The following is a 27,722-nucleotide window of genomic DNA, read 5'->3' on the forward strand; positions in this document are numbered from 1 at the left end:
GACATCAATTACACTTCAACGGGATGAAAAAACTAATTCAAATCAGGGTACAGTGATGATAAAAATTAATCGTTTTAAAAGAGATTCCACCATCACGATGAGGTTGGAACTTATTTCAAACTCAACTTAGCAACAACCAACAGAATGCGTAAGACCTAGATACAGTTATTAAAACAATCGCAGTTCATTTTATATAAACAGGCAACGTTGACGTTACCACTTTACAATAACTTTTTTTTTTTTACATGGAACATCTCTTACCAGAAGAGGCACATTAATGCACTGGTAAGCTATGAATACTTGGGGAAGCAAGGATGAGTTAACCTTACCTCATTCTCCCTCTCCATTGCCGTGTTCTCACACTTAACGAACAAGTAATTCTCAAAATCAATAGACGTGAAGTGTATGTGCAAATGAACGGCAAATTCCTTCTACTATCTCCATCAAGGTTCTACGTTAAATAGGTCGCCTTGGCTGTGTTCACAATTCTTCTGGTGCAGAGAACAGCTGCCATGCGTAAGGATAACGAACGTCTTGAGTAACCCAATCTACCGTTCCACCTAACTTTTGGTTATTCAATGAATAATATGTAACATCAGACTAAAACCGGAAAACCAGATATTTGGTGAACTTAGTGGATCAACGTTAGTAATATACATAAAAGGGCAGTGAACTGACTCGCCATTAAATTGAATGTTTCCTGCTGACAAAAATACATGGGTAAATAAAAAAAAAAACAAATTATTTCGGCCTCTCCATTATCTCCCTTGTCCGAAGCTTTTCATATTCAAATCAAACTCCAGGACGTTTAACTACAATCAGCTGGTCATTTCCTCGGTCTAGGCCTACAGGCCGCCTGAGGCTATTGTGTATCCCAAGTTAAAAGTCTCTCGTAACTGCAGGCAAGAGACCGAAAGGCCTAGGCCTATACAGAAAGCTTATCAACCAGACAATCATTCATAAGGCTCATTCACTACAAGAGATAAGGAACGCCAGAATTGTTAGGCTATAAATTAGTGCCGCTGTTGTGGGGGGCAGTAAGAGAGATCAAAATATAGGCTAAGAACCGCTCGGCTGTTTCTATGCAAGTAGGCCTAATCAGCATCTTGTTACTACGCTTAACAAGCACGATATTATCTTACTAAAGCCGGGATTTATAGACTAAACCTACATTTTGAGGTTTATACCTAATCAAGCATCATCATATCTTAGGTGGGAGTAATGTGCTTAAAAAACACTTCAGCAACTAACAATAGTGCTTTCTGAAAAGTCAAAACACATTTAACTCAAAACATCAAATGTTGTCAGACTCCTTTTCTTGCATAATCACTCTCGTGAAAATACGAGGATAATCGATATTTAATAAAATAAACTTTTCGTTTATTACACATGGGCCTCTGCCATGACAGGTTGCTTGTGTAGCCTACTGCGACCTAGCAGAACACAGGTTAGTCTAAGTCTACTTGTCAATCGAGGACACTTTTGCTTTTCAATTAGCTGCACACCACCCAACTAATCAACCATATTAACGCAAATGGATACACACACTCATTCTTGTTAACGTACGTTCAATGAAAATAACTGGTGCTGAAATAAATAATTAAATAAACATATTGGCTCTGGGACTACGGCGCTAAAATTTTATCGACATTATGCATGTACAGACACAGGAAAGATTTTTTTAACATTTATTTTCTTACTAGAAGAGATCATCGTGAACATCTCAACAGTTTTCGCTAACAAAAAATAAAACCCTGTTCATGTTGAATTTTACATGAAGATACGCTTCTTCAATGGCTGTACTGAACAGCAAAGAGCTCATATACTACCCTATTCTATATTACTTGACAATCAAGTACATATGCAATAAAAACATTAAATACTGTTTTCTGATTATATTACTTAATCACAGGTGTTTCAGATTCTCACCGATAACAAAAATCTCTGTGCGTCAACCATCAGATCTGTTAAAACACGATTCGCTGCACGTATAGAAAATTAAATGAGATGTTCCGTAAGTTATCCAATGGGCAAATAACTACCGAAGACCAAGTAATGCTGGAAATAACGATTTAATGAAAATGAGCAATGGGACAACCGCTACACTTACAAAATATGGATAACAACCACCAGTTGAAGAGCTAAAATAACAACTCCAGCAAACTACAGAGAGAGAGAGAGAGAGAGAGAGAGAGAGAGAGAGAGAGAGAGAGAGAGATTAACTACAGCATGAGAGGACGATGAACGTGTACTGTACATTAAATCTGGCCTTTCTGGTGCACCAATCATACCTTCCCCTAGTCTCATGAAGGTTTAGAACCATGTGAGTTCTCTGTAGCTAAGGTAGACAAATGCCAAGTTCTCTCTCTCTCTCTCTCCGGATTCTGAAAGGTTTAACTTTCAAGACGTAGCTGCTTTCTTCTCTACACAACATACGATACATGTTGGAGCTGTATCTAAAGATATCGACTTAATAAATCAAGCGATCTATATAAAGTGTCCAAATGGCTATTAACCTCATGGATGAAAGACTACCTAACACAACCTGACAGTACGGATTTTAGAGTTAAGGAAATTATCTACAGCAAATAGCCCAATTGTTACTATGCTATTTGGAGTTTGCTGAATAAAAAGGACTAGGCTACATAAGAGATTTTTTATGCATTAGCCCATAATGGACAAATTACTTCTCACGCCATAATTAAGACTTTAAAATATCACAGTCCTCACTGATATTCCGACTGGAAAAACTTACTTCAGGCAATAATGATGGGATATAAATAAAGATGAAAGTATAAAAATTAACAATTATCAGTAAATCTATTGTTAAAACATAGCACTTTACCCTGGGCGTTTATCATTTCCTTCCTTCTCTATATTAAATTTGTATTGATCTTGCGCGCGAGCAATCCATACCAAGACTAGACTTATACATAACGTTACTTCCGAACAAAACTGTTCCTAGTCTTGCATAGGCCACAATCACAGCTGCACGGTCGACGGTCTCTTGCAGTACGAGCTGTCTTGAGATCGATTCCACTCTCCACTGGTAGGGTATTCTGTCATTTTAAGATAAATTCCACTTCTCATTTGTTATAAACATTGTTATTTACGGGCAGGATGAGAATTAGGCTACTGTAGATCTGATAAATATGGGCTTGATGCATAAAATAAAAAAATAATATAAGTATAAGCATAACCGTATACTTATTGCAGTTATTGTGGAAGTGTCAACGACATGACTACCGCATATTTCGCTAACTGGTCACTGTCAACTACGATAGGTTGTCGGCCTAACACAACATCTACCTTTTAGCACTGAACTTTACCTATACCTACGCGCTGGCCTTGGTGACAGGCCAAAAGATATGACTGAGGAGACATTTCAAATTAATTTAATGACTGCCAAATTCAGTAAACATGGTCCAAAAATAGTTTTTATATATGAGAGCACAAACCCTACCGTAGTTTCAGAGTAATGTTAAATTTTGAATGTAATGACAGAGTTCAAAAATAAGAAGAAAACTTGAAAAGCAACAGAACTATAAAAATGCCCCAACGACCACGGAAAATGCAACGCACAAAAAAAAGTTCAGCATCGGATACTACTACAAGGATAAGAATATGGGTAAAACATGATTGACAAGTGGCAAAATATAACTGGCATCGCAATTAAAACATCAAAATTCCTTAAGAATTCACTCAGCATTAAAACTGTACAAGTTTATCAAAAATGAATATTAGTCCTCTTCATACAAAATTATTTCAAGGTAACGTTCGAGTCTTTTTCACAACTCCCGACACGACTTCAAACTTCATTTTTATCTCCCTCACACAAAGTTAACAAAATTCTCCGAAAAAACTTATTTGGAAGGTAACTTGGCAAACAGGTAACGTCCTGTTAATTATAAAGCGCGGCAAACTATTTCCCCAACTAATGACTCCCACACTTTTAAAATTAATTTCATTACATGTAAATTTTGGGACTTTAACTTTTTCCACTACGATCACCTGTAATTATTAACTTCCTCGACTTGCCGTGAAATAGTAAACAGCTATTCTTTCCACAAGTAATTTACGCAAATAACTACGACGAAAGGAAAACAAATAAAATAATAAAGGAAATGCTTGCATTAAAAGCACTTATTACCTACCTGTGTAGCATCGCTGTAAGGGGTTCTGGAGTTTGCTTGGACGAGTTGAGATCCAAATATTACTCCCTGAGATGTGGTCGTCACACTTTGTGGTAACATTTTGATCACAAAAAAAAATAAAAATAATAAATTTAACGTCTATTAAAGCACTAAATGTATCGTCCTCAAGTCCTAAAACCTGAGAAAGCAGCAGCTGCGTACACCTACACTCATAACACTCATTTATCCGTCTACCTATCCCGCGAGCCGTGCCTCGCGTTTATATAGCCTCGCCTGGGCCAGCCAACGCAGCTGCCAGCTCTCTCTTTATGGGGACGAAGTTTTTCGCTTTTTTCCCCCACTAAATTACACACTATTATTTCTTATATTACATAATTATGCAGCTTTCATATAATATTTAATCTTTAATCTACTGCTGAACACATAAGGAGACGCAGAGTAAATAACAGAACAGTGAGAGAAATAACTGTATGGTGATTCTGGCATCAATATCGTGTGAAGATTGTTGATTTTATTATATCAAACACAACATACAAACAAGCCTTGCCTGTTGCAGAGTTGGAATACGGTTGAGCGATGGAAGGATTTGGCCATTTCAGAAAATTTCGGTTGTTCGCAGGCTAACGATTTTATCGTGATTACACGACATTTCGGTTATTAAAAGATGGTGAGGTTTTCCTCAGGAGAAGAGTTCATGTGTCAAGGCCACTCTCCTCTCCAAACCTGTCCACGATCATCGCTCACGAGTTTAATCTAGAGCGATTTCGTAAAATTAAACCTATTTACAAATGGGACAGCTAAATCCAACAGCAAATTGGTTGAATGAAAATACAGTATGGAGAGGAATTGGAACATATTAAACACTGAATCGAGCACTGAAAACAGTTATGTGTGAACGAATCAGTTGAACTAGGTTTAATGATTTTCTCTTACATTAATAAACATGAATTATTACTACTAAAACTGTGCAGTTTTAGAACAGTATAACTAACATCTCTTGTAAGAGAGAGAGAGAGAGAGAGAGAGAGAGAGAGAGAGAGAGAGAGAGAGAGAGAGTAGTTGTTAGTTGTAAATGACGATAATGCATCTGTCGCCATATATCCCCTAGAAGTGTATACTTTGGCAGGGGTGTGAATGCCTTCTATGTGTATTACGAGTTAGGAACTCTCGAGATCAACTGATGAACAAACTTGCCCGCTAAGTTAGATCCCAGGACGTCTGGGTGTCAAGTTGGCAAGCGACTCGAAGAGAATGAGATGTTTATGACGCCGAGATGCAGAGTGAGGAAGGAAATAAGAAAGCAAAGAGGAAGAAAGGGCACACCAAGAAGGGGATGAAATGGTCCGGAGAACACGATAACAACCTCAAGTAGATCGCGTAAAAAATCGATACGTGGCAACCTCGTTATAAGGCGAGAGGGAGAGTGAGTCGCTTAACCAACTATCTGATTAAAAGAAAATCACCCTACTTCTATTTTTCTCTTTGTTTTTTTTTTCGTTCGTGGCACAGCCAGCTAAGAGCGTTCGTTATCACTGAACGTCTGGCTGCGTCAATGTCGCTGAAACTAAGGAAAAAGATCGGTATCTTCAGGACGAATGTAACGTTTGATTGTAGCAATACATTACGCGAAGAAAGAGCGAGAGAGTATGTAGGACAAAGTTTCCCGCAGTGTTGCTTAGTTACAGCTGACCACCGAAACGGTTTCAGGGTTGAATGTATTATTCATATCGTTACAGTTGCGGAGATGTTACGATTGGCCACCTGTTTGTTAATCGTGGTGTTTGTTGTCATGTGCGTAATAGCTTATATATATATATATATATATATATATATATATATATATATATATATATATATATATATATATATATATATATATATATATATATATATATATATACTGTAACAGATGACCGAATGGTCAAGTCCACTGTCTATCACTGTATCTAAATCAAAGGCCTAAGAATTATGGTCAGGGGCAGATGATGCTCTTTTGGTTAAAATTCCCCAGTATAGTGAGTGATTTACAAAACGATATTTGAGGCTTAATATTTATGAGTATGCAAAAGTCACGCGTGTTTAGGCAACACGTTCATACACACACACACACACACACATATATATATATAATATATATATATATATATATATATATATAATATATATATATATATATATATATATTTATATATATATAACCACAATGCCCTCTTAACTTCTGAAAGGACCAGCAAAGGCTATATATATATATATATATATATATATATATTACATTCAAGCAGTTTCCTATAGCAGTGGCTGGCTTCCCCACAACATTAGATACCTTACACACCTTCACAATGGGCTCATTGGCATAGTTAGTTTTATTTCATCTGTCTAATCACGGATGAAGATGTGGCACCTGCGCATGGGAAACACGTGATTGGCTGACAATCAACGTTTCCGATATCGGTGGCTTATTGTGATCGATATCAAATTATTTCTCCAATAACGTATTAGAATATTTTAGACAAAGAAACCTCACACCTTCTGATATAAATCATAAACTCGTCGATTTGTTTTCATAATACACCAACACAGGCACACGCAAGACGAGATTGTATCAGACAATCTACTTAGATCAAACACAAACGAACGATGGGCTTTCAGTAATTATGATTTATCTCATAAGTATAGCCCAGACCACACATAGACCTATGCTCAAAATCTGTTCAGATCACAAGATTTGCTCATCATTCAAACTTTATTCTATGTACAGTTTCATTGCATGTATATAAAAGCCACTTTATTATGATACCAAAGTAACATCTACGTCCGTAAACTGAAAAATAACCTTTAATATTGCTGACCAATAAAACATGATGTATGGACCAATGAAACTAGGCCTATACTACTGATTCGCCAGGTATTTTATTTTACTGGCCTTCTTTTAAGCACACGTTCATTCCATTCCACTCGCAATTAGCGTTTTTTTATTGTAACATTTATTCAGTCATTCTATCCAATTATCGTTCCAGTGCCCAACAATGATAAAAATTGTATGCCTAGGTTAGCCTTTTTTGCTATACGTATTTCGTCAACACTAAGGATGGCTGGAACTGAATGGGATTTTAAACTTTTGCTTGATAAGTTGTTTAGCTAAATAGTCCCTTAAGTGCTCAAGCACTGAGCTGCTATAATTATTTGGATGCTTAAGAAAAAAAAAATTATAAATATGTAGAGTATTTTGGAAAGAAAACCACATTACCATTGCTATCATGCCAGTTGTTCAATTCACCTCCCCAAGGCCCTGGCCAGCCTCATAAACAACAATATTTCTTGGTTATTTCGATCATTAACCTACTCATGCAATTTACACGCAAGAAATTATTAAAATACCTCTTATTGGCACTCGCATAGCCAGATGTCTTTATGTACCTAAAATGAGGTAAAAAATACTACCTGTTGGAGTGAGCTGCTCTCATTCTTCCATCTTCCATTAAAAACATTCACTGCTCCATTTTACACGATTCCATTTATCACAAACCTTACTCTTGCTTCCATTTACGACCTTACTATCGTTAACATTTAGGCCTTATTTTCTTATCCTACAACTTTGCACTTACACCTCCTGCCCTTATTCTGACTTCTCGCATCTCTCCATCTTTGAAGATATTAAACAATCAAAGGGACATAACACATCGTTGACTCAGGGCCACTTTTATACCAAATCAACAGCTCTCCCATCTTCACACTCTAACAATGCCTTGCTGCTAACATAAAAACTTTTAATAACTCTCAATAACTTGTCTTTTGAGCCATACATCCTCAACTCCCTCCACAATGCCTCTCTCTCTCTCTATCATTTCTGTCTTAAGGTTTTTCTGTTCATGTATCGAACATTACGCTTTTATACGTTAATCTCACACTTCTCCTATAATTTTCGTAACAAATTCTTGAGCTACACACACTCCTTGTCTAAACCCAGAATGTTCTTCTCCTATCAATCCTTCTATCACTGGTCTTTTTCAAAAAATCTTAGTATAACTTTTCCTTAACATGTTAAGTAATGTTATGCACCCATCATTTTTACAGTTACCTCTACCCCATTCCTTTGGAACCTTTCCCTCATCCAGCATACCTTACAAACCTGGGCCAGTCATTAAGCACACAATCACCAATATTGAAGCATCCCACTCGTAGTTCCACCGACACCAGCTGTCTCTGCTTTTCAACTTTTTAATTGGCCTCCTCATATCCTCTTCCACCATTCAGCTCTCATCTTCTCTCTCACAACTTTTATTCTGAGATCCATATATATATATATATATATATATATATATATATATATATATATATATATATATATATATATATATATATATATATATATATATATATATATATATATATATAAATATATATATAAATATATATATATTACTATATAAACAACAAACCACTGATTACTATATATAATTTTGATCTAATATTTCTTAGATGCAATTTTCACTCGAATTTTTGAAATATAGGTTATGTACTTTGAAGTTCTCCTTTTCTTCAATATAAAAACAAATACGTTTATCAAGACTCGAAACTTTTTAAACTTCATTCAAATATTCGTCGCTGGTGAATATTACAAGTATTTTCAAGAAAATTTATGTTCACTTATAAATAATTCTATTGTGCGACAAGCAGAAAAAGAAATCACACAACCATCTTTTAGGAGCAACACAGACAATGTTAAAGGATTATCCTGCAAAATAGCTGGGCTGGAATCTCTTCACAGGGAAAGAAGAATTTTTGGTTTTTATTTTATTTCTGGCATTTAAAGGGTTTTGTAGGAAATGGTTCTCAACTTAAGAATCCATGAGAAATCAATGTGCCCTAATAATATTATGTAATATAAGATTCCTTACAAGGCCACTGTTTTGACCTACCTATTTTGAAAAATTATCGTTTAACATTGTCTCAGTTATGCCCCTAAACGATGGTTTGTTTGAACATTTTTTCTTTTTGTCCAGCAATAGAATTATTTGTAAGTGAACATAAATTTTCTATAAAATATTTGTAATATTTACCAGCGAGCAAAATCTGAATGAAATTAAATGTTTCGACTCTTGTTTCTTCGTACTCGTGTTTTTTTATTATTATTATTTTTGAGGTATCAATCATTTAATAATAGTAAGCGTATACTCTGCTAATGAAATAACTCCTGGTAAGAATTTGTATTATGTCTACGGATGCTGAGCGTTTAGAAAAGGAAAGATCATGTCTGACAGAGCCAATAAAACAGTGCCTGGCGATAGGCCTGTTTCTTCCACCGTGCTGTGTACCGATATAATGACTTCCCCACTCAACTTTCCAGAGTGGATGCCAACGGCTCTTCTTTCTAAAACTTAGCTTCACTACCGTCAGATCTTTTCTTGGGTTTGCTCTCCCTAGCCACAGCCCTAATCAATCTTTCACTTGATTCTTAGACCTGACAGGCTTGACAGGCTGTAGTTTATCTTTTTATCTCTTTACTTTCTTAGGCATCATTTCAGTTATTTCCCTTCCGCATATTTGTATGTCATATCCTTTGCGTTTCAGAAGATTCATTTCACAACTGTGTTTTCATGTCATACGCATTCGGTAATCGTAGTTCTTTTTTAAAAGACACTTTGTTCAGGAGTCTCTGTATACAGTCCAACTACTGCTTCCCTGGAGTGTCCAGGGAAGCAGTAGTTGGACTGTATACAGAGACTCCCTGGACACAGTCCAAATACTGCTTCCCTGGACACTACTGCTTCCTGGAGTGTCCAGGGAAGCAGTAGTTGGACTGTGTCCAGGGAGTCTCTGTATACAGTCCAACTACTGCTTCCCTGGACACTCCAGACTCAATTAAATATACGAAAATCCTAATGCCTTTCTGTCATTTTCCTCTTCCTAGATATTTTTAAAAATTTGTACGCGAGTCTCATTTTTTGTTTACTCTTCCCTGGCAACGCTATCACCAGATAAATATTAGCCATTTCATCTTCCCCTAACATCCTTGTCACTTTCTCATAAACATGTGCCAGTATCTGACTCTTCTTAACTTCCATTATCACTCTTACAGCAAAAAGGTCTAAAAATCAAACGATACAGCATCCCCTGGTGCAAGATCTACGTCTACCCCTAACTAGATACCCTTGGAGCTCTTGAACACCATACACTCTTAACCCAAAGCCGATAATATTTATTCCAGTGTTTTGTCAAAATCTACGCATACGACGAATACTTACCACAAAATTTCTACCATAAGTGTTCCATAATAAGCTCTTGGTCTATGTAATATCTCATGACATACACGCACATATACACTTCTACTTGCTCTTGATATACACTTCCTCAGTTAATTCCATACACCTGACATACGTACGTGTGCTTTATTTATTTGTACTCGGGAAGACGTAATTTGTGTCTGTATATTCATCTGTAGTTAGGATTAACTTTAACTCAAGTTCGTTTCTCAAATTAGCTACCAAAGTCTATATTTTCCTTGAGAGAGCATTTTTCTATTTCTAGCATTAACAAACACAAAAAGAAAAAAAGCATGCCACGCTTCACCTGGAATCATTTATATTCCGCCAGTTTTTCTTATGTTTATAATTCTATCATTAAAAAAATAAAAAAAATATATGAATAAATAAACACTCATCATAAAGGTTTTTACGTCAGCTTTTCCCTTTATGGAATAAGAAGTGAAATGAGTCATCTCCACTGGTATAAGGTCTAAGATTTCCATATGTCCCACTTTCCCATGATATCGTGAGCCATCCTCTAGGTCACTATCATACTACTTTCATATCTACTGCTTTTCTGATCATCAGTTCTTAATCCCTTCTCATCCCATGCCCAAACCATCTGTCTTTGAGATCTTTCTATTTTCCAACATATGGACACCATATCTCTTTGCCACTTCCTTAATCATAATACTGCTGGTTCCCACGTATAGCAGTTTTGAATCTTGACATTCTATGGTTACCCCTTCCAACTCTCCGCTATTTTCCATGTCAGTGCCCATGGTTCTGCTGAATACATGAATACAGGCCTTATGTACCCATCGCAAGCCTTCGCTTTCTCAACGGATGGGACATTTTATTTGCCAGCAGCCTACTGTAGGTATCTTTCTCCATTTCATCCATGCTGCAGTTACTATCTTACTGCTCTCTTAACAACGTTCTCAACGCCCTTTTAATTCCCATTTGGTCTTGTCATTCATTCATTCTTTCAAGATTAAAAAAATAAATAAATAACAAATAAATACATACATAAATAAATGACTGACTTGTTAACTTATTTATTTATTCACGCTTACCTTCACCAGACTAAGTCAGTGATGCCGACATTGGTTTTAACAAAACTAATAAAAAAAAGTTTTGCACTCAAATCAGGAAACGCTGCATTGGTTAATGTCTCACAAAATATATTTTGATCCTTTCAGGATGAGCACTAAATGCGTCTCGGCCACTTACCTTTCATGTCATTACTGAATTAACGTGATGTCTGCTGCCAATACCACTTTCGATTAATGTAGCTCCTTCCTTCGGTTTCTCGAGCCGTAAATACACGGGTAGACCATAAAGCGGATGATATTACGTACGTTACGTCACATATGGATGTTGAGTCACACGGGCGAATACTGGGTGGGTGGGGGGGATTATTCGTGTCTACTTCATCTATGATCAACCAGAAACCGAAAACACAATGGATCGAACGTTTTCAGAACGAAGTGTAAAAACGAACATTCTACAGGTCTTTTTATTCTTCCAATACCAAAGGAGAGCGTGCGTAGATCTGTTATTATTATTATTCTCCCTTAGTTTTCGGGTCTTCAATAATCATACTGGTTGGTAGGGACCGCTAACTGACCTTGCCACGTGACTTCACTGTGAGTGATCTCGATCTATATTCCAAGGTTTCAGATTTACTTAAAAAAAATAACATTACTTTGGAAGAAATAAAATTACTTTACTAGAAAACTTTACATGATCTGGCTGATAAACTTGGCGTTACGAATCAGGACAATCAACAGCGGACAGAACTTCTGTAATGGTATATCAAACCATTCTCTAACGATGAGCCCAAATCTCGAATGAGTGGTTTTAAGACAATGAATTCAGGTTTGTGACGATTTTTCCACTTAAAAATATTCACATTACACTAAACAAGTTATGGTTAATAATCTCCATTAGAACCTTGTTCTGAAGAAAGAAAATGATAAGATTTGTCCTCTGGCCATAGTTTATTGAATACTGCAAATATATTGTTAACTGACACAAGATCACGGATATTTTTCTTGTGGTACAATAGTGCATATCATTAAAAAGTTGATTACTGTCCAGCCATACCTTAAACATTGAAACAATTTTGAAATCTGTGATTATTTTCAACAGAAATTCCACGGTAATTCATACGGTTTTGCTTTAGATATTCACCCTACATAGCTGAATATTCATACTTGTGTTTTTCTTCCATTTTAGTCTGCAAAACTTGACCCGTACCACGGTTTTCAACGTCAAATTTGCCTTCAAATGTCGTACAAAACAGTTGAAGACAGGAAACCAACAATTTTCCACCAGAAACACTGCTTTTAGGTTATAACATGCTATAGTGAACTACCTTAGAATCACAAAAGCCTCTAACTCTCTCTCTCAAACTCGACCCCTGACTTTATTTTCGGGGTTACTGTAATTGTCGTATGATTACCAAATTCCTGTTGGTAATAGTAGTGAAAATGATACTAATATTATCATTATTAATAACTTATTGTTTTTAAATGCTTTATATTTTTGTTACATAGACATTGCATCTAAATTATATTCGATCTAAACTGCATATCCCTCCCAAAAAAGTATATAGGTAAATTCAGTTTGCAAATGCTAAGAAAGTTCTGAATTCATATAAACAAGATAATTTTTTCTAGTGTTATTGCACACACACACAAACACACACACACACACGCACGCACGCAGGCACACACACACACACACACACACACACACATATATATATATATATATATATATATATATATATATATATATATATATATATATATATATATATATATATATATATATATATATATAAGCGAATCCACCGGAAAATGACAGGCAGAAGTTCGGTACCAAGCGCTTTCACGTTTATTAACGCATCGTCGGGGCACGAATGAGACACAGATATAAAGAAGGTTAATAAACGTGAAAGCACTTGGTACTGAACTTCTGCCTGTCATTTTCCTGTGGATTCGCTTATACACTGAAGTCACGTGCATATACTGTGATTTTTAAGCATATATGTGTGTGTATATATATATATATATATATATATATATATATATATATATATATATATATATATATATATATATATATATATATATACATATATATATACTGTATATACTACATATAATTGTCCTAGCGATATAAATATATTTGTTACCAAGTTTTCGCAAAACTAGAAAATTTCATTCATTTTTTAAGGACAATTATCACCCTTGTATGAATGTCTCAAGAATAACTGGCATGTTCTCAAGTCTTGGCAAACTGCAGTAGGATAAGGATGCCACTGATTGTTGTTACTGAAATCATCCCCTTAACCTAATTCATCTCAATGAAAATAATATGACTGAAGTGAGAGATAATACACGCGCATACATATATGGTTCACCTATAGTTGAACCACTTAAGTCTCTCAAAATTAGGGGGCACAATCGCCTTACACCGTTGACAAATTTCCGTTTCTCGAAGATGACTCGCGGATTGTGGATACATTTTCCTTAGACCTTGACCTGTGGTATTTCCTCGTATTCTTTTTCTTATAAACACCGGAGTTTAGAGTTAATGGCTTTCTGGGAAACGATAAGTTATTATTCTACATGGGGACATTTGAGCAAGAATTGAATCAAACTTACATATTTTATAGAGCACTTGCTTCACTTGCAAGACATCGTGTTCACTTTCCAAGGGAGGCGGAATGATTCCGGTACGTTTCATTAAAACCAACTGCGACTCTTTTTTTAGACTTAGCTGTGAAACTGGTGCTTGGAAAAAGTAATGATGATTATTTTATATATATATATATATATATATATATATATATATAAATTTATATATATTATATATATATATATATATATATATATATATATATATATATATATATATATATATATATATATATATATATATATATATATATATATATATACACACTCACACACACACATACTGTATATAGATATATACTATATATAAATATTAATATAATGCACATTTATATATATATGTATATATAATATATATATATATATATATACATTATATATATATATATTATATATATATATATATATATATATATATATATATATATATATATATATATATATATATATATATATATATATATACACACACGCATATATATACTTATATATATGCACTCAAGTTAAGTTTATCTTTTATGCTTCCTAATAAATAAACTGTTTGTAAAAAAGGAATAAAACTAACGTTTTACTTACCTTGTTCTCATGAAGTATATTAAATTTTACCTGGGTACTACATGGACCTTGGTGAACTACTTATAATTAATACGTTGCTGATGTTGTCTCGCTCTCGATAAGATTATCGATATCAAAAACTTTACAGATTATAAATTTCATTACGCCTAAACCATTTAACAAGAATTAACCGGATACCTTACCTTGAGCCTATAATATCATAGCACACACACTTTCATATGATTAAGCTACGACATAATTAAAATATGCAACTATATAACAAATTTTCCGAGTCACAGCTCCAGTCTATTGACTCTTGAATAAGTATAAATAGGTAGATAGACATATAAGAAACCCGACGAAAGCCTAAAAGTTCCCTCAGCTCAATATGCTAGTTCATTAATTCAGAAAATACAAATTGATACGCAATACAGACAAGAGAGAACTGGCTCGTGTGAAGAGAATAAATTATTGATGATACAGGATAGTTTAAAATTTGTGCCTACTGAGAGTAAGATAAGCAGGAAAAAGGACATAGGAAGACAACTGGGAATAAAACACTGGATAAAGTACGATATATGCTGGACATCATATATATATATATATATATATATATATATATATATATATATATATATATATATATATATATATATATATATATATATATATATTTTCATGATGTTGCCTTGTGATGTGTATATCATCCCATAGTTTTGATATATTTACCATTCTCTTTATTCTGTGTTATGTGTAATAGTAATAATTGCTGAAATATCATATGTAGTGTAATGTCAGATCTCAAAAGAGTTAGTGATTTAGATAACTTAACAGCGCAATTTGGAATTAGTCCCCTAGCAACAAGTGTTCTGTACTTATGACTTCGTATGTTGTGTTTTGGTTTGGTTTTGTCACGAGGATAATGAGTTAACTACCCCAGGAATGGTAATCGAGTCTGTAAAAGCTTTGTCTCATATGAGAAAAGACAAATGATTTCAGTGTTTCATGTACTGTTCTGGAAACCAACTTTGGTTCTTCATCTTGTTTTGAAGGCATGCCGTTGTGGCCTGCCAGTTGCCGTCTGTTTTGATTGTGTTGAGGTTTCGTTAAGAGCTTCATCCCATACAATTTTCTGTTCGAGTCGCATATGCCTTTTTGAGAGTAAATGCACGTATCTCAATCGATTAAGGTGAGTTTTGTAGGACTGCGTTGCTCTGATTGCATATTGTTCTGACGTCGCCTGATTGTTTCGTTTCCCACTGGAACCCTAAAGTTTGATCATTCTGATTTCAGAGACCATTAGTGTTGGTTCCCTCTCTCTCTTTCTTTCTTCAAAAGAGAGAAGTTATTAATGTAGAATATTTGTGTGGCCCTTGATATTAAACTTAGCTTTTGAGATCTGAACGTAGGAAAAGTGTATTTCATAACGTCGCCTGACAAAAAAGTGTGTTTTGTGAATCTAAAATATTTCAAGTTGTTTTGCAAAGGTTTTCACAAGCTTGTGTAAGATAAAGTGAATTTTACTTATTATTACCATGGTATAATAGGGTATATTGAGAGAAATTTTGCCTAAGTCAAATTATTATTGAAAAATATTTTGCGTATTTTTGTGTGTTCTTGTGTTTGCAATCTCTTGATTTTTCACATTTTATATGTTGGCGATTTAACATTGATTTACTTAGCATTTTAAATATTTCTTGATAATTTAACATTGCATACTTGATTTAATTTTTATATACTAAGATTTTCTTTTCAAATCTTGAGTAATTCTTGATAGTTTAAATTTTGCTTGATTAACTTAATTTCTTGATAAATTAAAGTTTTGTGAATTAATTTTGTTTAACAATTTAACTCAAGAATTAACTCTTAGGAGACGGCATAATTTATCAATGTGTAGCACCCCAGACCGGGGAAACTTTGAGGTCGGCAAAATAAAAAAAAAATCACATCAATGGAAAGAGAATGACACGGCCATTCACATTATATAAATAAAAAAATTCTAAAAAGTTTCCCTACCTTCCACAAGAAGTTGAAAATGACTATTTACAACCCCCTTGTGGGGCCTCATTTACAAGACAATTGTAAATTTTACCAACTTATATATGTTTTTTCTAATGAATAAATTTATTGTATTTTATAAAATTATTATTACTGCTCACACAATATCAAAACAGATAAGAAATAAAAGCAGTAACAAATTTTTGGCATATTTGTCGTAAAATATTCACGTAAATTTACGAGAAGGAAGATTCAGTAACTTTTTTTTTTACTTTTACATGCTTTTTCTAATATTTCTTTGCAATTTTCTTTGTAAAATTACATTTACAACCGACATACTATCGTAAAAGACAAAAACAAAAAACAACAGCAACCCCTTCGTATATTTACAAGCAAATTTATAAAAAAACTCATGTAAGAGAGCGAGATGCAGTACTTTCGTCCTTGAAGTCACAAGCATTACTGATACTGGCCTAACTCTCACATCTGTATAAAAGTTGCCATTAGTGAATTTATAGCATACAGAAGTATTGGCACCTTTGTTTCGAATCATTATTACCATAACGGTGGTGGGTAATTCTGCTTCACACTGAAGCTCATTCCGTCCACCTCCCCAAACCTGTTTTACTTCACACTGAGGCTCAATCCGTCCCTTAAGGGTTAATTAAATTTTTATGTTGTTTACAAGTAATAGTAAACTTTTTCAGATTGTGAATTTTAATTATAAATTCTGAAATTAAAAATAAATTTTTGTATTTAAAATTTTTACAAAACAATGTTTCATTTATTGACCACCAGTGAACAGGGTTAATTGTGTGCATAAGGCAAAGTGAAAACATGTTTTGTTCCTTTAGTTTTGCTGAATTGAATTAAGACCAGGGAAACAGTTAAAGTTGTTTGATGGAGTGATGCCCTTTTACTCTAGTATATTTCTTGTTTAATTGTTGATACCTCACACTTGTTTTGATAAACTTAGTTTGATTTTTCATGTGATTGAGCTTTGTACGGGATCACTGTTACCTTTAGAGTACTCAGTCATAATTTTTATTGTTATGAGAGTTCAAGTATCTGGCTGAAGTGAGGTAAATTTTTTAATTCTGTGATTAGTTGTGTAATAACCAGGTACTTGGTATGCTTTGTGACAATAGAATTTTGGTGCCCAGACCTGGGAACAAAACAAAATATAAATATCACTCTGGCTTATGGTTTATACTGGTGATGCTAGGGATTTTTTGATGGGAGAGTGACCACATAATTATTTTTGTGTTGTATTGTGAGTTATTCAGTTGAGTAACTTAGAGAAAATGGCTCTGTTCAATGTGCAGAAGTTTTACCAGCTTCAGCCATCCAAGAGTTATCTATATCCAACCTGACTAAGGCACAGTGGACTGTTTTAGCAGTGGCATGTGAGGGCAATGTGTCTAATGGTATAATTAAGGCACAAATTAGATGTATTGCAATCCAAGCATTGATGGACTCTGGTAAAATAGATGAAAAGTTAGGAGAAGCACAAGAATTGTTGAATGCAGCTGAGGCAGAATTTATATATAAGCAAGTGCAAAAGAAAGAGAAAAGTGATGCAGAGGCAGAGCTTAGATGCACAGAAGCAGAAGAAAGTTTGATTAAGCTGAAGATGCAGGCTGAAAGAGAGAAAATGCAGGCAGAAAGAGAAGAAGAAAGAGCAGCAGAAAAAGAAAAAAAGAACAAGAGAAGAAAGAGAATGAAAAAGAGGAAAGAGAAGAAAGTTTGATTAAGTATATATATATATATATATATATATATATATATATATATATATATATATATATATATATATATATATATATATATATATATATATATATATATATATAACGTATGTATCTAAAGGGCAATTCAAGTAATCCATCAAAATCGATCACTATTTAAGACCTAGCTGAGCCAATTTAAATCATTGTTGTACAAGCTGTCTCTCGTCCGAGCCGGCGATTTTAATAAATCAGAGCAGTAGTTGGAAAAGTTCTCATGTAATGGTTTTGTCAGAATATCTTTGGTCACATAAGTAAATGAATTCTAAATCAGTTCGAAAGATAATCGATAAAGGTTTTTAAATGGTTTCCTTCACCCAAGATAATGAATTCTTCATCTGGCAAACATGTCTGTCAGTTACTGGTAAATATAATTCGATAATATTGTGATTTAAATTGAAATAGGTTAAGGCACCTCTTTGCATTACATGATCAAATAAAATTTTCTCTTAACGAAATATGATACGTGTTTCATTAGTTCTCAGATGTTGTTGCATACATTTACTGATGCTATTTTTACGTATTGCAAATGTGCACCAGAGCCTGCATGCATATGATCGCTCACACACAAATATATATATATATATATATATATATATATATACATATTTATATATATATTTACATATATATAAATGTGTATATATATATTTTATATATATATTTTATATATATATTTATATATATATATATATATATATATATATATATATATATATATATATATATATATATATATATATATATATATATATATATATATATATATGCTTTTTCCTTGGATAGGCTGGCTCCAAACGGTGTTGGCCTTTGGGCTGAAGCTGTTGTCCCTCGTTTGGGATCCACCACATATGACCTCGTTCACTGGTAAAGTCAACACAGGTTCAATGGATTGCTATGGCCTCAAACGCCGCGAGACGTAAAAAGCTTCTATTAAATTCTTCCACGAATGCCTTTCCTGTGCTTTATCTTCCACAAATCTCTGCTTATCTCCAGTCTCCCTTCTCATAGACCTCATCCAAGAAGGTCTTGGTCTTCCAAGTTTTCTAGTGCCCACAGGAGTCCAGGTGACGCTATCACTCTCCCAGAGTGCGAAGGGCATGTCCAAGACATCATCATATCTGACTCAATCCTGCTACCTTTCTGTTAATATATTTTTTTGAAGCTTTATCCCAAAATCGACATAATCTTTTAGGTGGAGTTTCACTGCCATACCATTATTCGTAAATATATGTATATATATATATATATATATATATATATATATATATATATATATATATATATATATATATATATATATATATATATATATATATATATATATATATATATATATATATATATATATATATATATATATATATATATAGAGAGAGAGAGAGAGAGAGAGAGAGAGAGAGAGAGAGAGAGAGAGAGAGAGAGAGAGATAGGAATCGGGGAGAGGCTAAATAATGTACACATTTCTCAACGTGCCTCCGATGATGCTGAAACAGCAAATCCCAGCACGAATCAATATAGCGAACTTGTGTCATTAATAAAAACAGCGTCGATGACAGCAAGATCGATGACTCGACGAGTTTTCATTCGATTTATATCTAACCAAATATTTTGATTACAAATACCCAGTGATAGCATTTCAACACGGATAAAACAAATTCACTTATCATAGAGCGTATTTTTTATTCAAAGGGGTCACCTTTACATAAAGTATATACAATAGTGATGGGAAAATACGCTGGTTTTTTACCTGACTTTCATGAGGGCAGCAATATGCGATTTTGTGCTTGTATGCGTTTAAGCATACATACAAAATCAAAATATATATATATATATATATATATATATATATATATATATATATATATATATATATATATATATATATATATATATATATATATATATATATATATATATATATATATATATATATATATATATATATATATATATATATATATATATATATATATAGCCTATATTTGTATATATACATAATATATATTTACATAATATATATTTACATGTAAATAAATATATATATATATATATATATATATATATATATATATATATATATATATATATATATATATATATATATATATATATATATATATATATATATATATATATATATACATGCATGAGATATCCTTTTATACTCACAAACATTAAGCTAAAAATTTAGTTTAATATCAAATTCACCCAACCTCGGACTAAACACCGAAGAGGAAGTTACAAGTGATAAACGATCACTAACTCGGTGGACTCGAACCACCGAATGGTTGGGGAACGACGACTTTTCAGTTATGCTACCAAAGAGTGTTTACTCTGAGGTTGAGTGAATCTAATATTAAACGACATTTGTAGCTTAATGTTTGTGATATATATATTATATATATATATATATATATATATATATATATATATATATATATATATATTATATATATATCACAAACATAAAGCTACAAATGTCGTTTAATATCAGATTCCATCAACCTTAGAATAAACACTCTTTGGTAACATATATATATATAAAAGAACTTCTTCATAAGTATTCTCGTTTTTCGATTAGATTTCGGCACTAAACTTCGCCTGTATTCACCAACTTAGATGCTAAATGGTTTAGCGAGCTAGAATCCCATCTTGCTGATACAGTTCGGAGACAAGATTATCTAACCATCTTTCTCAGTGTTGACATTTCACTAATTTTATTATCTGGGGTGATTTACATCAAGTTCCCAAGCTTTAGCATTTAGTTTAACTAAGTCCCTCAATGTATAAGCTCCTACCAAAGCATCTGCACATTTTGGTTTGAGTTATGCTCAGCAACTTCTTTACTGCGTAAAGTCATACAATTAGACAGTTAGGTGCTAACAGTATAGAAGAGTGACCGAAAGATATCTTGATAATGAACGGTCCTTTAAAGTTATATGTACTTATTTGGGTACTAAATGGACAAAGAGAACATGGGAGCCCTAGGGAAATCTGGATGAGGATTTCGGTTGTCCTAATGGAGACGACACAAGAAAGTGATACATGGCGCCAGTTTACTGTGGTGCCTTTAAATTCTTGTGTGCCAGAAGATAGGAATGACGGTAGGATGGTATAAGGAAACGCTTAAAAAAATACGTGCTCTTGGATTTGCCTAACCGAGGTCATATATTCCACCACTAGTGCAGTTGGGTGGCCAATCCATCTGCCCCTCAGCTGACACTGGTACTTACGCAAAGCTGGCTCCACTGGTAAGGGCAGCCTTGCATTGAACAACAGCCCCTGGTGATGTGTGCCCAGTGCTCTGCTCTTCCCCCAACAAATAAAATCAATTCAAAAGAATTATGAAGAATGCTGTGTGCAGTCATAATGGACATACAACTTGATAATAATTCATCACGAAAGGCTGTTGAGGGCTTTTGTTTTCCTTTGATTATCTAAGCTTTTTCAGTGTCTTTAAGGAACAATTTGTAAGATCTGCTATTTACATATAAAAAAGGTACCAGACAAATAAAATCAATAAAAATGCGGCAATCTGAGCAAACTATAATTTCTCCTACCCACAGTTAATGGGTTTGAGAGATCCTGGTTAGCAGGTTTCTGTATAGTGATTTATTCTTTAAATCTATAATAGGAAGCTAGATCCTCCAAGATTCAAGTGCCTAATTCACCGGCTCCTGCTCCAACAATTGTAAACGCAGCCAAATTCAGTGTTGTGGCAGCATCTATGCACTGCCCCATCTTATTTTTGTTCACATTATGCCTATTCGTCATTTTGTATATCACTTCTACAACACCTATATCTATTGCCTGTTTATCAGTTCTGACAAACCTGGGTATTCACAACACCCTACATTCTCTGGGATGCCAGTTCCCTGAAATTCTTTGACCATTTTCCAAAACTCGTTCCCATAAATTGAAGTCTCCTTACCTGCAATCCTTCGTCCCTTTTTTTACTGGGTATAAGAGCGATCTAGTTCACTGTCTCGAAATGCTGCATCCTTAAGGAAGTGACGGAGACTATAACCTCCCTTGCTATGGCCAACAAGGTGAAGAAACAATGCAGGGTGAGCTGTGCCATGAGGAACTGTAAAACTGTAGCTAACAGCATCACCAGACCTAGCGCTGAGGTCCTCCCCAAGGACCCTATTCCTTCAATAAGATGGGCTGGTGAATAACCATCTGTATTTATACAAAGCATTTTGGAATTTCTTCATGAGAAGGCTGTACCTACATCATTAAGGAAATTTGGAACCTCTTACGAAGCGTCAGACTCCCAAGGTTTGCATGATAATGAATGTTCTTGTTGTTCCAAGAGGTGTTTGTGATAATTGTGCTATGAAAGAAAATTGTCTTTAGAATTTACAAATGTAGTCATTGTTCAAGTTATTTACTTTGTATTTTATTATATATCTAAAAGTAAACAATACCGGGGGATTGTTATGGGATATTATACTCTGAACAAGAGCTACACATAATAGTAACATCCAGGAACGGGAATCTGATTGCAAACATCAGCCTGCACAACAACGATCTATTTATTACAGTTAAGTCATTCTCATCACATCTAATTCACACGTATTTAGTGAAATATAACCTGGGTCAAGGTTCTGATATTAACAGATGCAGTGGGAATGATAATGATCACATTAACAGTTGCTTCCATCAGTATGTGTATCTGTTTTTTACACTGTATATCGAGAAAGAATTTAAGGATTTTAATAATCATTATTACTGAGAAATCTCATTTGATGACCCCTCCCCCTTAGATGGTAACCTTGTAGCAAAATTCGATGAAGATTTGGTATTGTCTTTTTAGGGAGAAAAATTTTTCGTATCCCCCATAGCTAGGAATCATGATATAATCTGGGAAAGGTTATTTATGAATGTTTTAACTACATTTCGTTAGCATCCGACAGCAATTTTCGCGTAATCCTAATAACACACAGACTCACAGTCAGAAATGAACCTCAGAACGTAACTGATAGCAAAACCACCTTACAGCAGTTCAAGAGGACATGGCACTGAACAACGTTATAATCATTAATTCGCTTTCCCTTTCGTTTTATTGTCACTGACCTTTACTTTGCAAGTCCAGCCTGGGGTATCAGTCAATCAATCAGTCTTTTATTCCCGGATAGGCATCTAACCTTGACCAATCATATCCGGATAAAAGTCACGACTGAATCTGCAAGTCGCAAATATAATTCGCCGATGCGCATCTAAGATCTGAATTAACGCGATTATGAATTATGTACGAGACACTAAAGTTCACTCGCTGTCGGATTTCGCGATGTTTTATATCTTGATGCAATTACGGGTTGTTTATGATAACAGATAATTATTTGAGCTCTGCATATTTCGTGCGATATCCATGATTTTTGAAAAACTAATTTTTCACAATTACGACACGCTAATTAGACTGTTAAATCCTAAGTAAAACGAAATGAATTCTTTCTTTAAAGGTCTGAGGTTAAACATTAAGTTTTCCCAGGGTTTTATCCTTTTTTATTCTGAAAAACAATGTCGAGCACTTTTGCATAAATAATTATGACAATCCATGAAATAAGGAAAAGGGAACGAAACGAATTAAAAAGTACTTTGTAAAAATAAAAAATAAAAAGGAAATTAAAAACCTCGGCATTATGGATAATGAGGCAAGTTTAAATGAGTGTCTTTACTCTTTACTATTAATCAAGTATTCCTCTTTTGATCCAGTTGATTACAGAGCGGATGAAAACATGACCTGTATTATTATTATTATTATTATTATTTTCAAAGCCGAATACAAAAGGAAGATTACGACGAGTTAACTCATAGACCTGGTAAATAAAAAGATAGACAGGGATGTATTTCATAAACAAACAAGGATAAACTGATATAAATGAAACATCATGGAATGCTTCTATTCAATAATCTTTAACACTCTTTTGAAAAAAATGGAAGTTCGGCCATAAATATAATGTCCAAAAGGGTTTTTTTGGTAGGTATATTAAAGTTTATTGCCCATTTCAATATGACAAACCTATAAATACCCGATTAACTGTCTATACAGCAAATAAAGCCTGAATTAAATATCAGTGATATTATAGGTCATTCCGTGTCGATTTTATTCATGCAGTTACTTTAAACGAACCCCGCTTGACTTGATCAGTGCAAATAATGGCGATGAAATACGAAACAGTACTGAGCAATATACACTCAGTTTGAAAGGCTACATAAATAGGGTAAATTAAATGATATAATGTTAAAGAAATACGAAAGAATTTGAGAAAAGAAAGATAACATGAATAGAATAAAAAGAAGAGAACAAGGAGTAAAATATAATGAGTTCAGACAATAGCTAAAACGTAATGAAATAAAAGGTGATATCAAGTACAATAAAAAAGGAAATAAAATATAATGTAAATAAAACACGTCTAAGCAACCTTCAACTAGCTATAAAAGGACTGCGACCCAAACTTCACTGGTAAATGAATTTTGATACTTTGGAGACCCACATCTGTCAGGACATCGGATACTACCAGTATTTCAAATGTCACTTATTTCTTGATGGCTTCCAAATACATTTACACGCTGGCAGTTACAAAAGCTTACTCTGAAAGAGCGTATCTCTTTCTTTCTATCTTTCTCTTCCTTATATATATATATATATATATATATATATATATATATATATATATATATATATATATATATATATATATATACATATATATATATATATATATATATATATATATATATAAATAATGTATATAAAGTATATATATGTACACATATATATATATTAATATATATACAGTATATATATATAATTTATATATATATAATTATACACACACACACACACATATATATATATATATATATATATATATATATATATATATATATATATATATATATATATATATATATATATATAATGCTCCAAAATGTTCAGCCATCAAGTATCATATTTATTTCACCTTAGGAAAACGTACACCCTAAAGGAATTATAAATGATAATGGCGTCTGCCTTAACCAGGATTCGAAACTATCCATTTTAAGGTGACATCCATTCAGCCATTAAGAGAGTTTTGAGTTGATTTCGACAATGCTGTACATATTCCTGTTGAATTCAGGTTCTGTAATTAGAATCGAAATGAACTAATTTTCATCAATGATAGGTGAGTGTTATGTTGGTAACGTCCGATATTTACGTTAGTTTTGTCACTAATTCACACGTGAATTTTTTTCATAATCTCAAATATTAAAACACAAATGTCCCTTGATATGGGACTAATTTACACCCAGTGGGAATTATACAGTATATGAAAAATGGGTTTGATCAGAGATGACAATGACTTTCACTCAGTCATAGAGACAAAACTTGAATTCGACAGGAATATTTACTGAAGCTATCCGAGAACTGTCGTCCTACAATTAGTGACGGACAAGGTTAGGCAATGCGAGTCGATGAGAAATTCCTTCAAGATAACCTCAGTGAGTTAAGGTCTTAAAGAGTATCCATAAAGAGAAAGAAATTCTGCATTTTTTTTTCAAATACACACAGATATATATGAACAGTTACAGATGCATCTCAATTATTTAACTTTTCCTTCATGGCTGTAACTTTGTTTGTATAATCATCACGTTTTTACCTTCTTTGTGATTTAAGGTCAAACAGATATATACATACATACATATATATAATATTCTGACTCACATCAGGATCGAACCCAGGTTTTCAATTGAAAGGCAAGGGCGCTGCCCACTAGGCCATACGAGTCATAAAAGAAGTTGGAACCTGAGCGCCACTGCACACAAGGAATTACTTGGGCAAGCTGAATCGGGAAGCTGGGGAAAACAAGCTGGTATGCAAGCAGTTAGCTTGCCCAGGTAATTCCTTGTGTGCAGTGGCGCTCAGGTTCCACCTCTTTTATGACTTGTATGGCCTAGTGGGCAGCGCCCTTGCCTTTCAATTGAAAGACCTGGGTTCGATCCTGATGTGAGTCAGAAATTTATTTCTGTTCCACACGTGATTGTGTGTTGTTTATTTCTCTCTCTCTCTCTCTCTCTCTCTCTCTCTCTCTCTCTCTCTCTCTCTCTCTCTCTCTCTCTATATATATATATATATATATATATATATATATATATATATATATATATATATACTGTATATATATATCAGATATATATATTTATATATATAATACATCAGAACTGTGCCATTTCCTATTGCAGTGAGGGGGGCTGAAAAAAAAAAGCACATTAATTCTGCTACATTCTTATTTTAGTGCAGAATAATTCCACAGTATTAACCACTTCAAACACATACACAGCTGAGCAATCCTCTGCCCTTGACCACCAACACTTCAGAATTATACACTTTACATTGACCCATCATCCTCCACTCGTTCCACATAACTTAACCATCTCTAGATACTTTGATCCAGCCTTCCACCGACAGAAACTTTGCTTAAAAGTCCCTTCATACTTTCAACCTTGCTTCAAAAGACACTACAAGTCTTTGACTAACAACGCCCTTGCATCACTAATCTGTGACTCGTCTTTTTATTTTATGCTACTCATCATCCAGTACATTTATGCTCAGATATCTACACAAAACATCTGCTTCCATTCTTTCGCAGTGTAAACTAACATTTCTTGCTCATTCTTCCTGTCTTCATTTACCTTCCCAACCTGACTCTTACTCAGATTTACTCATCTTACTTCGTTCTTCCCAAACTTAACTGTCTTATATACATTTAGTTACATTTTTACCCTTTCCTTCCTCTCCAGCTTAAACTTATAGTTAGCATGACTTTGCTTCAATCAAGTAATGACCACATAGACCACCACCTGTTCCTCTTCTCATGTTTACATTTCCCGTCTATTCTGTACTTACATGTAACCTATCAAATTCTTTTCCACTATCATTTTCTCTCTCCGAAATATACTTTTGAATATGCCTCTTTTGAAACCATGAATTTCCAGTAGTGAAGCCACTTTTCAATTACCCCAGGAACACTATACATATAACAATACCATTTTTTCCTCTGTTACCTACCTTTGCATTCCAGTCACCAAGAACAACAGCAGTCTGTAAACCAGTAAGGAAGAGGTTTTACCTAATTTATTTTTTAATTTCTGGTCCATACCCACCGACTTTTTAAAGTTTATACTAATGTCACACTCAGTCTTACTCAGTCCATGAACTCTTTCATCCATCTCCAGCCTTCGGTTCTACACCTTTCAGACGACCCAGATACAACTGAGCATTGT

The 27,722-nt window shown here is 33.8% G+C and overlaps 1 protein-coding gene across 9 annotated transcripts in view; it reads right to left on the bottom strand.

The window, feature by feature from the left end:
• LOC136848067 (transcription factor SOX-4-like) overlaps positions 1-27,722 on the bottom strand; it is a 367,604-nt gene that overhangs the window by 67,366 nt on the left and 272,516 nt on the right. The window contains exon 1 of one of the 9 annotated variants that reach the window (XM_067120233.1): positions 4,155-4,399. The exons of 7 other annotated variants lie outside the window; for them this stretch is intronic. In XM_067120233.1, the coding sequence (XP_066976334.1) occupies positions 4,155-4,253 (99 nt within the window). In that variant the 5' untranslated portion in view covers positions 4,254-4,399. Of the gene's footprint in view, positions 1-4,154; positions 4,400-27,722 lie in introns of those variants that run through there. One more of the 9 variants, XM_067120301.1, reaches the window with a different exon arrangement.

The sequence above is a fragment of the Macrobrachium rosenbergii genome, chromosome 2 (assembly GCF_040412425.1).
Source record: "Macrobrachium rosenbergii isolate ZJJX-2024 chromosome 2, ASM4041242v1, whole genome shotgun sequence".
In the NCBI taxonomy this organism is placed as follows: domain Eukaryota; kingdom Metazoa; phylum Arthropoda; class Malacostraca; order Decapoda; family Palaemonidae; genus Macrobrachium; species Macrobrachium rosenbergii.